Genomic DNA, 14,919 nt, shown 5'->3' on the forward strand with positions numbered 1-14,919 from the left:
GGTTGCCTCATCTGCAAACTATAACTACGCGGAATATAGCCTAAATATAAATATGGGAAGTTTAGGGAAGAGGACGTATTACATATGATCCATGCTACGGAATCGAAATTGGAATCGTGTGATGCGTTAACAATTGTCGCCGGAAAATGACGCTCCATCTCAATGTGCTAATTTAATTAGTTACCTATTCGTATTAACTTATTCGTTATGCGCGCTCTGCTTGCCAAGCGCTAAATTGGTTAAATTGTTTTTGGATTTTTGGCACAGTTTTATACGTTATCCTTTGCTACGCTGATATATCTAAATCGGTATCTCCACCAATGGAACACTCGGCAACGGATATCCCCAGTGGCGTTCTTAAGTCTGCGCCTTGCCGTAACTACCAACTGGCGGCCTGTACATGGCCGGCAGAAAAGAGACCTGAGTTCGATTGAAGGCATACTTTCGCTTCCCGATGTTCTTGAGCACGTTGTCCATGCGCGTGCCCTCGCTGAAAACAAGTAGCATCGATTGCAATCACCAAATCATACACATATTTCAAAATCCGAACTCACCTTCGCATGGTGCTGAGCGCGTAGGGCACATGCTTTGCCGGCAGCTGAAACTCGCGCACCAGGACACGACACTGCTCCAGCGTGACCGCCATGCCAGTGCGATCCTTGGCGCTCTTGCACGAGGTGAATCGCAGACCGTCCATCAAACGGCACGCATCCTCGGCCAGATGCAGAATCTTTACGTTTTTGGACACATTGGCACGCAGCTGCTGCTCCATGAAGCCGAGCAGAGATTGCAGCGATTCGCCAGTGTCGACGGAACCGAGTCCCAGCTTCCGGTAACGTCCAAAGTACTGGCTCAGCCGCAAGTAGTTGTCCCAGTTGGACCGATGCTGCTCCTTGGTCTGACCCAGCGTCTCGGCGAAGCTGGCCTTCTCGTTGATGCCGATGTTGAAGAAGACGGGCGTAATCTTGAACGAAATGGAATTGCCATTGCCCGGCAGCGAGTGCTCCGGCACAGGCAGTTGCACCTCCAGCGCTTGTCGCGATCCAGTAATCCGTGGCGTGGGCGTCTGGGCGACCTCACCCTGTGCCCGCACCAGCTGAAAGCTAACGGCGGACAGATCCTCAATGGCGATGCACATGTCGCTCCACATGTCCGCCTCGTTGCCGTAAAGCGTTAGCAGGCCCTCGAAGTAGGCCAATGGACCCAGGTCGCGCAGCATCACCAGATAGCCCATGTCCAACTCACTGCCCCAGAGACGCAGCATCAAGGAGCTGACCAGAGCAGTTAGCTGATAGGAAAGCGATCATTTTTAGAAAACTTCACGTGAATATCTAAGACATTATGCTTACCGCCTGGGAGAAGCAGACGTCCCTGCGGTACATGATGCTCGCCTGGAGGCGATTGCAGCGCATGTCCTGCTGCAGCCGCTGCACCGAGTGCATCAGTCGTGCGGTCTTCAGGAGGCGATCCATGGCGTGGCGCAATTTTCGCATGCTGGGACGCAGTTCCGCCGCCCAGTCCGTGGTCATCGAGAGATCCAGGCCGTCGGTGAACTTGTTGCCCTTCTTTACGGCCACAGAGCCGGTTGTGGTGATTCCATCACTATCCACGGACTGCGGCTTGAGATCCAGCGCGAGATTGGGTGCCTGCTTGCCGCTGGCTGCCGAGGCCGCTATCACGTCCGGCGCCTGTTGTGGCGCCACAGCGAATCCCTCCCGCTTGATGGGCGCCTTCGGATGACGCAGCCGGATCGCCGGACTGTCGCAGCGTCCGCAGAAGAACTTCAGCTTGCTGACCAGGCACATAACGCTCGCCTCGATATTCAGCTGGGTGAGATCCAGTGGCTCCGGCTCCTCCGTGGGCCGATAATAGTTGGCCGACGGCGAGGAGCTCATCAACTTGGTGTCCAGAAAGCCAGCCGGTGGCTGATGGTGCCGCTGTCGCTGCGCCTGCCGTCCGATCTCGTCCAGATCGATTAGCTGCAGCACAGATAAATCAGCTGGGTTATCCGATGGCGGAATCTGCGTGCCTGCGCTGACCTCCGATTGCGTTTGCCATGCAACAGGCAGCGACTGATATGTGGCCTCCTCCTGCTCCTCATCATCGGCCTGGCGACCTGGTTGCCTGCCCTGCTCCAGGCTGCGCAAGTGATCGTTGTAGCATTTAACCACATGCTGCAGCGAATCGATGGCCCGAATGTCCAGCGAGCTGGACGGCGAGCTATTGCTCGGATGCCAACTGTTCGAACGCATCAGCGGCGGCTGACCGCGTGGCCAGAGATCCGGTGGCGCTACCACCGGCGTGGCAAAGTCCTCCAGCTCCGGTGACTTTAGTTCCAGCGCGGTCAGTTGTTGGGTTATCTTGCGGAACGGCGACATCGGCTCCATAAGCACGTTCTCCGGCTCCTCGATGATGCGATGGCGCTCGATAAAGGCCACCGCCTCCTCGACGATGCTCGGCTCCCAGAGATTCAGCAGCGTGCGTGTGCGTGCCACCATTTGGTTGCATAGCGGCATCATGTCCATGGAACTGCGTCGACTGGCCAACTGCAACAGCTGTGACATCAGCTCGACGATCTCCTTGCGCAGCTGCTTGGTGGCCTGGACGGCATCGTTGGCCGCCTGCACCTTGCACGCGTTGCTCTGCTCCAGTTTCCACGATTTGCTCTCCTGCAGCAGTCTGGCCAAAGTAAAAGAATTTAGAAGTCTTGGCTCCAAAATGTTGATATATTGTGCATCTTACTTGATGAGACCACCACACTTGCGTCCCTTGGGATCGTGACGCGTGAAGGCGCCCACGGTGACCACGTCCAGGAGGCCACGTCGCTGCAGCGTGTCATTCTGCGCCCACATCCGCTGCACGTGCAGATTGACCGGCAGAAACTCCAGCGACTCGTCCGCCTTCGCGGATGAGCGCTTGAAGGAGACACCATCGCGTGCAAGCTGCTGGATATTCTGCTTGGCCTGCGAGTAGTCCTTGAGCAGGCGTAGATGCTCCTCCAGCAAATTCATCTGTCGCCAACGCCACTCGCCGCTCAGCTCGCCCATGCCGGAGATCTCCTGCAGCAGCTCCTTCTCGCGCTGTATCCAAATGGAGAGCAGCTGCTGGGGCAGCTGGCAGCAGAGGCGCGACTCCAGCAGCGTCTCCTGCACACTGATGTCCGCACCCAGCGACGAGTGCAGTCGGTATGTGCGCAGGCGGGGATTGGAGCACACCCGTTGCAGGCCACACTGTTGCGGCACAAAGAGGCGGACGCCCAGCTTCGGTGGCAGCGACTGGGTGCGACGATGGGCTGTGGATGGAGGAAGAATATGGTAGTCACTAGGCTAGAGGCATCCAAGAGATACCAACTTGTAACGCCAAATACTTTGGTCATGAAATATTTGATGAAATATCTATCAGTACTTCTCAGATACACAGTACATATTTTCAAGCTCTACAGATACAAGATACAATTTAAATGAAAGAGAGATTTTGAAGCTTACAGATACAAGATACATTAAGTTTTAGGAACTTTTATCGAGCCAAAACCAATGAATGCTTTATCTGGAAACTGGAAAACCTAAATACGATCGCAAAGTGCCACTTTGTATACTTTTCCTTGTCGTTTTCGAAGTGATACTCCAAGAAACCCGAATCCTAAGCACCTATTTCAATGGAACCCTGCTATGCACAAGGTCTATAAGTGCCCCAAATCTCACCTCGTCTGCTGCTCGTTGTGGCTCCACCGGCGCCAGCCGATCCATCGAACAGCTGGGTGCTGGAACGCGGCGGACCATTTCCCGACTGGCCGGGCTCCACGGCAGCGTCGGGTGACCAGGAGGCCAGCGTAATGAAGCCGCACTCGCCGCGCGGCGATGTCAGTGGCAGGCGCAGCCGGCTGGTGTCCTGAATGACGCCCAGGGCCACCTCGGCATGGCCCAGCGGCACGGCGGTGAGCGTCATCCGTTCGCGGACATCGAAGACGCTGAAACGCAGCCGTGTGCTGGCCGACAATCCGGCGCTGCGCTGAAAGCGCATCGTGCACAGGAACTGGGGTGTACGTGTGCGCTCCTGCAGCTCGGTGCGCGCGTGCTCCCGCCACACGCAATCCTCTCCAGCTGTCGGCAGCAGCGAGCACACCACCTGCGGATTGGGCGGTCGCCCCAGCGTGTCCAGGGGCAGGGTATCACAGGAGAGCGCCGTCTCGCAAATGGGCAGCTCCGAGAGATCGAGTTCTGTAAGTAAGAGCAGACCAGGTCAGATTGCAGGCGGGGGAATGCAATGGTTACAGAACGGCAGGTGGCACAGCTAAAGCAGGAGGGGATTGAATAACAAACAACTGGTTAATTTCGTTTAAATTCATTAGCAAAACAAAGTTTATTCCAAGAATAAATTCATAATCACATGGAACGCAATGCAACACCAGCTCCCGATGGGATTACACATAAGTTTACAACATATAAATTCGAAAATGGAGTAATGGAAATCATGGGTTTAGTGCGTTCAATCGATTTCGATTGGATGCAACCGATGCAACAAACGAAAAATGAAATATTAGTTCGATAGCCGAATGTTTGCGATTGAAACGTCTTTGGTTGGACGCGTTGGAATCGAATGAACTCAAACCGGATGTGGTTGCATGGAAGTGAGCGAGAGGTATGTGGTGCAGTGGGTGGAACAGTGACATGGCCAAATATTTGGTTAACAAAACTAAAAAAACAACAACGACCGCCGCGCGTTTTCCGATTGTTTGCGTTTCATTTTGGATTTTCTTATTTGGTTTTTTGGGTTAGAACTGTATAAGATCACCTTCAAACGGCGCCACCACCTCCGTGGGCACGGGCACGGACAACTCCTCCGCCGGCTGGCCGTGCAGCTGTAGCTGCTCCTGCATTTGCTGCTCCAGCGGCATGCCGAGGTCAATGTGATTGCCCATGGAGGATGACGCCCCGCTGCTGGGCTGGCGGCTCTGGCTAACAATCTGTTCCTTTAGCTGGCGTATGAGCGCGTTTAGCTTCTCGCTGGATGCGTGCTCGATGCACTGCACCCAGGCCAGGCGTTCGGCCGACGAACGTGTAATGAAACGTTCCGATGGGCTGTCCTTGAAGTCTGCAACACATAGGCATTTAGTAGTAGTAATCATAGCATAGCATCATTGTGCATTGTTGCCTACCTAAATCGAATACGTAGCCCTCGGAATCACGCTCCTCATTCTGAATGCGCGCACGACAGTTCTCCAGCACCAGGAGGCCGGCCACCGCTGACTTGGGGTCCTTATCCTTGAGGTAGAACAGTAAATTTCCACGCAGTTTACACCAACGTTCAACTCTGACTGTGGGCGGTAGAATTAGGTGCATAAGCCAAGTGCCTGGACAGGATTGGATGTTGTGTGTGGGTGGGTGGGTGGTTGGTTTTGTTCGGTTGTGTGTGTGTTTGCTAATGCATGTGCATGGATGCGAGTGATCAGATGGTAGTGGTGCAATCAATACCTTCGCTAGAGCGCCACAGGAAGCCCTCCTGGCGATCGGTGATGATGAGCAGGCCCTCCTTGTCGAATCGCGTTGCTGGATTGCTGGCCAGGGAGTTCAGTTCCGGCTTGTTAAAGCGCATGGCTGCTTATCGCTGGATCTAATGGATATACACAAATGCCACACAATTGGTGGCCGGACCACTCGTTTAGCAACTCCATAGATGGACGGGCACGCCCGCAAAGCGTCGAATGCTCGGGCCACATCAATAATTCACGGCAATTACACGATGTGTACGTGCTGCTAGGGGGCGTGGCCGGTGGAGGAGGCGGCTCCCTAACTGGGTACACACACACACACACACATACATACCTTCTGCTCCTCCCCCTCTCCTCCTTCTCCACCTTTATTTTTTTTGGTCCTGCGACCTCGTTACTTTGTTGTTATTGTTGTTGTTGCTGCTGCTGCTGCACAGCTGGCTGCCAAACGCCCCGCACTCCGCTGGCACTCACAATCGGGCTACTCCTGGCCAGGAGCTGGGTCATCCGTCGCTCCGAGTGAATCCCCTTGCCCACGATTGCAATTAATACAAGCAACTAATTGAATTTAACAGCTAATTTTGATAAGCGCACTGCGCTACTGTTTCTGATTGGAAAATAAGTTGGAGATGACAGCTGGAGGTGGCAAAATCGGTCGTGAGTATCGAATGGAAGTTCTTGATTTCCAATGTTACGATGAAATGCAAATTTAGTAATGCAACCTATATAATATTTCATTTAAATATATATATATTTATTTATTTCATATTTGATGGCATCTTTATAACAAAAATTATTCTAATTGGAAAATTAGCGCTGAGCAATGCAAGAGTGTGGTCACACTGTTGGCAGAATTTACCGATAGTATCGATGTATACTTATAATCAAAATAAGAAATTGTAATTCTTGCTTAAAATGTTAATGCAAGCAAATGAAATTAATAAATATCCATATAGATTAAAACAAACCAATTTTCATCAATAAACAAGTGCATTTATACGCAACTTTTGTATTATAATTCTCTAATTCTTAGCATTAGTTCAAGTGATTAAAAAATCGCCCAGCTTAATATCAAATGTTTCATATTCATAACAGCATATATATATATAACATTTTACTATAAATGAAGAGGGAGAATGTCACATACAAATATGTGGGATCTAAAAGTACACTTAGCATTGTACTAGGCATAATTAGTGTAGCTACAAGGACTGGATTGTCCCATTTCCGGTTTCAATTACGCCATTTCCGTTTCCGGTTCAGTGACGTCGACTGCTCTTGATGTCCACTTTAAATTGTCGCGACCATTCCGCCAGCAAATCGAACTGAGTAACAAATGGAATTAGCTAAGGAATAGAAGGTGCAATTCCATCGAACATCTACTCACATCCCGATCCATGATGTTGTCACAGAAACTCAAGTCCAGCAACTGCAGCTTGGGACAGTTGACCAGAATGCTGAAATCGAATCGAATTGAATGCTTAATGATCTTAAAGTGATTAAAAAGGAAGAGAGACGTACTCATAAACACGCTCATGCGTTATGTTCAGAATGCCCATGAGGTCAAGCTGCTCCAGATTCTTGCCCAGCGCGGCAATATGCATGAGATCGCGTTCGGTGGTGCCGCGCACCGCCGACAAGAAGAGCTTCTTTAGCTTGGGACAGTTGGACAGCAGCTGGAACAGGCCATCTCCGAGCGATGCCTCCCTCATGCTAAAAGAACAGAACATGTTTAACTTAAGGATTATGCAATTCCATCGCGCATGACACCTACCACCAGCCCAGATCCAGTTCCTCCAGCTGATGGAGACGCGCCAGCGATTGCAATCCTCTGGACGACAGAAAGTGCGCCTTCCACAAATCCAGCGAGATCAGCTGCGTATTGTACGTGGCCAAATGGGCGGCCACATTGTCCATGTTCACCGAGACACCACAAAATGCTTGAGCAATGGGCATCAAATGCAATTGGTTAAACGCAACAAAACTGAAGCTATCTAGAAGCTCACCCAGATTCAGATGCTTTAGCTTGCGATTGCCCTCGAGCATGCTGAGCAGCAGTTCCGTTTCGAAGTACGTTTGAAAGAGATCGAGACGCTCCAGATTCTTGAGATTGGCCAGACAGGAGAAGTTCAACAGCGGCGGTTCAGTGGCACAGTTGCGCAGGCTCAACTCTGCGACGAAATATTAAGTTAAACCTTCGATAAGGATGCGAGAAAAACCCACCTATCAGATTATCACAGACAATGCCCACATTCTCAATGCAGCTGGCATTGAGAAACTTGCAGGAGTTCAGACGCAGGTGGGTTAGATTATCGCCGCGTTGGGTCAGGAATCTGAAACGAGTGTTCGAATTTTAGTTCTAGTAGCTCAGTATGATTTGCTAGCATGTAACCACTTCTTGAACTCGGTGGGCGAGACATTGCCAAAGCCGCCGCACCAGGACAAATCCAACTTGCGCAACATGGTGGCCCGACGCGCCAACGTGCACAACAGCTCCGAGCTGGCCACATCCCAGTAGGGCTTCAGGCTGATCTCGGCATAGAGCAGCGGATGCCTGGAGATGTCGTAGAAGGTGCGCGACACGTGACCCACGCGGAACAGCGACTTCAGGTCCAGGTAGCTGAGTATGCGCAATAGGATCTCGAATGGCAGATCCGTTAGACAGATTTGTGGCGCCGCCGCCTCGCCATCCACACAATTGTCCGCCAGAAACTGACTAAGATCGTTGTTGATGAACTCGTGCAGCTTGGTGGCACCGTCTTCGCCGCAATTCGGCTGGAACTTAAGGGTGCGCAGCTTGTGGCTAATTGATCCGCCACTGCCGTCGCCGGACGTTGAGCCAATAGCATCCGGTGGCGGCGACACTAGCGTCCGGCTGTGCTGCGTAATTTGCTGCTTGGCCAGTAGGTTTTGCGTTTTGGTGACCGTTCGACCGCACAGCATAATGGCATCGATTTCCGTATAGTAATTGAGTCGGCTGTGATTGAAATCGATGCGCAGCGTTCTGCCAAGAAGAGAGTGCGTGCTATATATTCCAGTGTTATGATACCACCATTGTCCACTACTTACTTCGTTAGCATCGTGGTCTTCTTCAGTGACGGCGCAAAGCGACGCGAGTCCAGTGGCGGCGGTCGGGAGAGATCGCTTTCCGTTGCCTCCCACAGGCAGGTCCAGTTTTTGGTCAGGCCGTACGCCCAAATGCGTACAACGGCGCCCGGATTGAAGGTCTCAAAGATGGCCACTTCGGTGGGCACTACAAACTCCTCGAAATAAACAACTGCAAATCGATAATAAATGTTATGATGATGAAATTCTATAGCAATCACAACCTTGCGCAAATTGAGCTAGATATTCTGATGCAAGTGCAAGGGTATGTGATATCCGGCTATCTTGAGCTAGTCATCTTACCAACATAGTCATGTGTTTCCAACTTCGGCAGATTCTGGGGCTGAATCTCACGCGTGGCGGACGGTGCCCGTTGCCACCAGTCGCCGTAGGTGCGCTGCGGGCGAGAGTTGAATGGGTACCGTGTACGGATGCTTCTGCATGGACTCACCATGGGAAAGGTCTCCGGATAATCGCCATAGGCGGGAAATTTCGTTGGCCTGCCAATCACATTGGCCGCCGTATACGAGATGCTGTAATCGATGCCATACTGTGAACTGAAATCGAGCACGCCCAGCACATATTGCTCGAGATAGTAGCCCTGATCGGATTGCGTCGTCTGCATTTTGCTGTCGCAACCGAACCAACCGCCGTAATCGCCGTTCTGCCTTTGCCGCTGCAGCATGGCCGTAAAATCGACCAGTACGTCCGGCTCCGCCTCCGCCGCCGGGCTGTCCGTTTCGCTGGACTCTGCTGGTTCGCCGTAGGCCAGCAGGGACATGGCCAGCGCCAGCTGCCGTGGGCGCTGGCCGTAGGTCAGCCTCAGTGTATCGACCGCCGCCTGCAGGCTGCGCCCCAGTCCCAGTTCCCCAACCGCGTACCAGGGCACGCGTTGGGCATAACCGATGGGCCAGAGTCGCGGGAGCCACTTGTTTCTCCGGTTCCTCGGCTCGTCCTCGCCTGGCTGCTGCCGCTGCCGCTGCTGTCCAAGGATTGCCGCTGCTGTGTCCGGGCAAATTGTGCTCCTCGAGATGATCCGGATATTGAGCTTGGCTGCGCCGTCGACGTGGATCGCCTAGCTATGGTCACGTTGCTGGGCCAGACCTTAATGGCTCTGGCTAGCGATGTTCTCCTAGTTCTTCTGCGCAACTAATCCAATTAATGGCCACTTGCGGAGTCCTCTTTGGTTTGCAGCTTTATTCGCGCCTCGCCTTGTTGCTCTGTTCGCTGTCCGCCGACCTCTGACCTCTGCTGCTTTGTGCTGTGTGTCGCGCTTGGGTGGCAATTCTCTCGAGGATTCGCGGTTATTCAGCAAATTTCTGTGCCAAAACAAAAACAAAAAACTTTTGGCTTGCTTGGTTTAAATGACAAAAACAATACTGCTATCGATAACGAGAAAATCTATCGAAAAATAGACCGTGAATACAGAAGTATATTTTCGAAAATACCAAAACACACCAAGCGAAATTGCTATAAGAACAAAGGAAAGGTATGTATATATATGCAGGATAAATATTAACAATGCCTATATTTTAGCTTGTAAGCAGCTGATTTAAATTTTTGTTTTTAGACATTATAATAATCAACAATATTCAGTAGGCGGAATACAATCAAACAAAAATATGCAAAAATATTCACTAGCACAAATAAATCATATCTGCATAGAATATGCAGTTCTTCAATAATTATTCAATCATATTTATATGGCGTAGAAATAGTACCTTGCATGACGGCTCCACGTGTCGTGCAGTGTCCGCCATGCGCTGACGTGCAGAGGGCCCCAAATTGAACGGCGTGCAACAGCTGAATTCGATTCCCGCGATTCCAATCCATGTTGCGACTGCCGACGATTTTAAGGAAGTCCTTCAGCATGAAGACGCGCCAGAGGCTGGACTACCGCAACAAGCTCATACTGGCGCCAATGGTGCGCGTGGGCACGCTGCCCATGCGACTGTTGGCCCTGGAAATGGGTGCGGACATCGTTTACACCGAGGAGCTGGTGGACATCAAGCTGATCAAGAGCATACGCAGGCCGAACCGTAAGTGGACAGAGCTCCAGCCAACTCAGCATACTTCATCTATTTGCATTATACCTTTTAGCCGCTCTGGGCACGGTGGACTTTGTGGATCCGTCGGATGGCACGATTGTGTTCCGCACCTGCGCCCAGGAAACCTCACGGCTGGTACTACAAATGGGCACCAGCGACGCTGGACGGGCTCTGGCCGTGGGCAAGCTGCTGCAGCGCGACATTTCCGGTCTGGACATAAACATGGGCTGTCCCAAGGAATTCTCCATCAAGGGCGGCATGGGCGCCGCCCTGCTCGCTGATCCCGACAAGGCGGCACACATATTGCGCACTCTGTGCTCCGGCTTGGACATTCCAGTCACCTGCAAAATACGCATACTGCCGGACGTGGAGGGTACAATCGATCTGGTGCAGAAACTGGCCGCCACGGGCATCGCTGCCATTGGCATTCATGCGAGGACGCGCGACGAGCGTCCGCAGCATCCTGCCCATCCCGAGGTACTGCGTGCCGTTGCCCAGGCGGTTGACATACCGATTATCGCCAACGGTGGTTCGAAAAACATGCACTGCTACGATGATCTGCGCAAATTTCAAATGGAATGCGGCGCCGATAGCGTGATGGTCGCACGTGCGGCACAGATCAATGTTAGCATCTTCAGGCCGGAGGGCCTGCTGCCCATGGACGAGCTAATCGAGAAGTATCTGCGCCTGTGCGTCGACTACGACAATGCGCCGCATAACGCCAAGTACTGTGTGCAGAGCATACTCAGGGAGCTGCAGGAGACGCCGCGTGGCAAGCGTTTCCTTCAGTGCCAGACGCTGCAGCAGATCTGCGAGATCTGGGAGCTGGGCGACTATTGCCGCCGCAAGCAGCGGGAGCTAAAGACGATGGGCAACTCGGGACGGGCGGAGGTGGAGCCACCGGAGGCGCTGGCCAAGCGACAGAAGCTGGAGGATGCGGCCATTGCCATAACGGACGAGTACGACGGCATCATTTGCCGACACATGCCATTCCTGCGCTCCACCTATCCCAGTGGTAAGTGTTTCGATCAATCTCTTGCCATGATAGCCATCATCCCCATTCGGTATTTTTCATGCCACAGATAATCATCTGCCGAAAACGCAACTATATGTGCATGCTGTCAAAACTGGCAAATCCCCGCCAGCGTACGAAACGCAGCAGTGTGACAAATTGTTTCGCTCCATCTGCACGTACGATGGCCAGCGCTTTAGTAGCTCCTTCTGGGAGAAGAACAAGAAGCAGGCAGAGCAGGGCGCCGCTCTGGTGGCCCTGCTCCATCTTGGCCAGCTGGAGGCGGAGGTTCTGCGCGACAATGGCAGCCTGCTCAACTGAGCAGCAAAGTTCCTCCTGTTTTATGTAAATGTCATCCATTTTGGCTATGTTTTGGACACCATTATTTAGTTGTTTTTTTTTTTTTTGATTATTGCAATGGCTGTTGCAACTGCCTTAGGTGCTGGGAGCAGTATCTGGACTACCTCCATTGGGTTAACAAAGTTTGCATCTGAATAAACAAAACTGCAAGTGTGCAGTGCTTTAAATATATGTATGTATTTAGATAAATAAATTATATGAGCTGTTTTAAGTTTATAAGGAGTACAGCTGGTTGGAGTGCTCCTAGTACTAAGTAATTCGTAGTTCAGCTAATCCAAGAAAACCCAAGTTCACACAGTTTTTCGGTACATAACTCACGATTAATTTTATTCTTTCTTTTTTTATTACGCTCTGATTAATTTCCTAATGTCGGGTTCACGCAGGGACGACGCTGGTGTTGGCCATGACCATGGGGATAAAAGTGGTTATGGTTGTGGTTTTGGTTATGGGAATTGATCGGCGGCGGCATCATGACATGATCATTCCGATAGCCAGAGCTTGCGATAAAGTTTAGTAGGTACTCCTTGGTGACTGGATGCTTTATGCTGTCCACAACGGCTGAAATTAAGATGAGTTGAGAATGAGTATAGGGATCCTCCTACTGCTGGTGAAGATTACTACTCACAGCGGGCTGTATTATAACTGTTGGGATTCTTTTTGTCCGTTCGCTCGCGCATAAAGTCCCAGTTGCCAAACTGATTCATGGTGCACTCAACGATTCTGTTGTCCAATTCTCTGGTCTCCTTCGTTAACCTTTGCATCCGTCCATAGGGTGCATCGTGTCCGCCGACATAGAGGAAGCCCACCTTTTTCGTCAGCAAGCTGCCAGAGGCGGAGAATGGCATGGTATGAATTGAGCCCGTTGAACGGATAGATCACTACAACTCACCCCTCGCCGCGCTCTGTTATGATCTTCAGCCGAAAGTCCACCGAGTTGAGCTCATGTGGCTTCCATTTGAAGACATCGGAGCATGTGCCAGCCGTGTAGGGCTGCTTTGATGGCTGGAAGATGAGGCCATCCGGTTCGTGTGCCAGTGTCCGCGAGAATTTCTCACCCAGCAGCCGGGCAGACATCCAAATGTCCCAGAAGTCCTTGCCGCGCACACTGAACGCCTGCAGCCGCTGATTGATGATGCCATGCTTCATGCCCAGGATTCGGGGACCTGCAGCGATATATGGATGTGTCCTTCATAAACGAACATCGAATAATTACTCACCTATAACTTCCGTCTTAATGTAGTCCAGTCGATTTGGATAGAATGGCTCGTCCCGCACATCGCGATTCGATAATCGCACAATGTCGTAGATGAGGTAGCGCGGCGTTACGGTCTCGCCGATCTTGTCCAGCACCATCTCCTAAACGGACAAATAGAACGATAATTTAGTTGCAATCAGGAGTGCCAGCTAGAATCACATACCCCGTCGACGAGAGTGCCGTCGAGATGCTCGTTTAGGTTCCTGCTCTCCACAAATGTCACATTCTCCACCTGGAAACAGGAGTGATTGCGATCGAAGAAATATACCTCGTCCCTTCCATCGATGAGCATCATATAACGTGTACCGTCCGCCTTCCACGACACACGATACGGTATCTCGCTTAGCCGCTTTATGTTCTCCCTGTCCATGGAGACGGGCTGTGCGCCAGGGAAGCCGTTCTTCTTCCAGTCGCACCAGTCCTGCACCTTACGCTGCAGATCGCCCAGTCGCGGCTGATCGCTCACCTGTCGCACGCCCGGCACTCCCGCCATAAAGGTGGCATTCTTGATGATCATTTCGCGCCGTCGCTTCTTACGCGGCTGACCGTCCGACGTGGAGGCGTCACAGTCGCCGCCCGCATCCTCTCCCTCCACCTCCTCGGCGTCGTCATCCTGCTCGCCGGCCTGCTGTGACGTGGATGAGGAGTTGTCCTGCACAAAACCATCGCCGTTGCCATCATCATAGTCCAGGCACCAATTGGGCTGTTCTGGTGCCGCTGGAGCGGCATTCGTGTCCTCGTAGCGTTTGTACAGCTCGTTGATGTAATCCTGCTTGTAGATGCCCGGCGGCCGGGCGCTGGCAAAGATAGCGAGCGCTGCCGAAACGGAGCAATCGAGTCGCTCGACCAAATAGCAGACAATCAGGAAGCCAGTGCGATTGAAACCGTGCGTGCAGTGCACGGCTATAACGTCAAATGGACGTTCGTTAATAAAGTTGTCCACGATCTCGATGAAACTGTGCGTCTGCTCCGGCGATGGCGTCTCGCCATGTCCACGGCACTGCAGCTTAATATATTTCGCGCCGAGCTCCTCCACTGCGGATCGATCGTAGAATCGTTTCGTATTGGTCAGGTCAACCCAGAGGCCCAGTTTCACCTGAAACCATAAGATGGATTGGATAAGTGAGTTGGAAATTGGGGGATGTTGCGTTTGCATTCACCTTTAGCGTTTTGCAGTATTCGAAGAGCATCTCGGGTTGAAAGGTGCACTCGATGGGCATCTTGTCGTGAAAGTTATTGCTCAGCGGGGTCTTAAAGGCCAGGAAGCGTTCCGCAATGATGGTATCGCTCTTGCGCGGACAGTATAGCCAGCGATTGGGCAATGGACCAGAGCCCCGTTCCCGATCCCGATTAGTTAGGGCCATAGTGCCACAGTGGCTCCGCCTCTCCTGCTCCTCCTCCTCCTCCTGCTGCTGCTGCTGCTGCTGCTGCTGCTACTGCTGACGACGATGGAAACGGCGGGCGCAGCGATGGGACGACGCCGTTGCGTTTGTGTTAGGTGGTTTATTGCTGGTGCAGATTGTGGTGGATGCAGATGCAGCGAGAACTCGCGGGCCTGGGAATTCTGTGTAGGATTTGTCTAGAGATGTGGAATATATATGTAAAAATATCGATATCTTATTTGTTTCCCTTTTTATAAAAATAAATGATA

The 14,919-nt window shown here is 51.9% G+C and overlaps 4 protein-coding genes across 6 annotated transcripts; 1 reads left to right on the forward strand and 3 right to left on the reverse strand.

Moving 5' to 3' along the window:
• Positions 1-110: 110 nt before the first annotated feature.
• Positions 111-6,117, reverse strand: CG42271 (uncharacterized protein). 2 transcript variants are annotated; one of them, NM_206711.3, is made up of 9 exons: positions 5,823-6,117; positions 5,472-5,610; positions 5,156-5,314; positions 4,792-5,091; positions 3,702-4,217; positions 2,743-3,292; positions 1,350-2,679; positions 555-1,288; positions 111-490 (listed from the first exon to the last, which is right to left on the reverse strand). In NM_206711.3, the coding sequence occupies exons 2-9, from the start codon at positions 5,590-5,592 to the stop codon at positions 358-360; spliced, it is 3,843 nt and encodes a 1,280-aa protein (NP_996434.2). In that variant the 5' UTR covers positions 5,593-5,610; positions 5,823-6,117; the 3' UTR covers positions 111-357. The 2 variants fall into 2 exon arrangements, with proteins under 2 accessions (NP_996434.2, NP_996435.1); NM_206712.2 differs by lacking the exons at positions 111-490; positions 555-1,288; positions 1,350-2,679; positions 2,743-3,292; positions 3,702-4,217 and having other exon boundaries at positions 4,333-5,091.
• A 346-nt stretch (positions 6,118-6,463) lies between these two features.
• Fbxl4 (F box and leucine-rich-repeat gene 4) lies at positions 6,464-9,974 on the reverse strand. The gene is made up of 10 exons (NM_132723.3): positions 9,045-9,974; positions 8,897-8,990; positions 8,558-8,765; positions 7,884-8,492; positions 7,712-7,821; positions 7,495-7,659; positions 7,263-7,428; positions 7,010-7,201; positions 6,876-6,945; positions 6,464-6,813 (listed from the first exon to the last, which is right to left on the reverse strand). Exons 1-10 carry the CDS (start codon positions 9,372-9,374, stop codon positions 6,748-6,750), a joined length of 2,010 nt encoding a protein of 669 aa, NP_572951.1. The 5' UTR covers positions 9,375-9,974; the 3' UTR covers positions 6,464-6,747.
• A 64-nt stretch (positions 9,975-10,038) lies between these two features.
• Dus2 (Dihydrouridine synthase 2) lies at positions 10,039-12,203 on the forward strand. Of its 2 annotated transcripts, none has more exons than NM_001298308.1 (3): positions 10,039-10,632; positions 10,694-11,656; positions 11,724-12,203. In NM_001298308.1, exons 1-3 carry the CDS (start codon positions 10,425-10,427, stop codon positions 11,972-11,974), a joined length of 1,422 nt encoding a protein of 473 aa, NP_001285237.1. In that variant the 5' UTR covers positions 10,039-10,424; the 3' UTR covers positions 11,975-12,203. The 2 variants fall into 2 exon arrangements, with proteins under 2 accessions (NP_001285237.1, NP_572950.2); NM_132722.3 differs by having other exon boundaries at positions 10,366-10,632.
• A 113-nt stretch (positions 12,204-12,316) lies between these two features.
• On the reverse strand, positions 12,317-14,873 carry mRNA-cap (mRNA-capping-enzyme). The gene is made up of 6 exons (NM_132724.3): positions 14,429-14,873; positions 13,432-14,364; positions 13,231-13,369; positions 12,903-13,176; positions 12,639-12,835; positions 12,317-12,571 (listed from the first exon to the last, which is right to left on the reverse strand). Exons 1-6 carry the CDS (start codon positions 14,630-14,632, stop codon positions 12,369-12,371), a joined length of 1,950 nt encoding a protein of 649 aa, NP_572952.1. The 5' UTR covers positions 14,633-14,873; the 3' UTR covers positions 12,317-12,368.
• Positions 14,874-14,919: the final 46 nt, after the last annotated feature.

This window comes from Drosophila melanogaster, chromosome X, assembly GCF_000001215.4.
Source record: "Drosophila melanogaster chromosome X".
Taxonomy (NCBI): Eukaryota; Metazoa; Arthropoda; class Insecta; order Diptera; family Drosophilidae; genus Drosophila; species Drosophila melanogaster.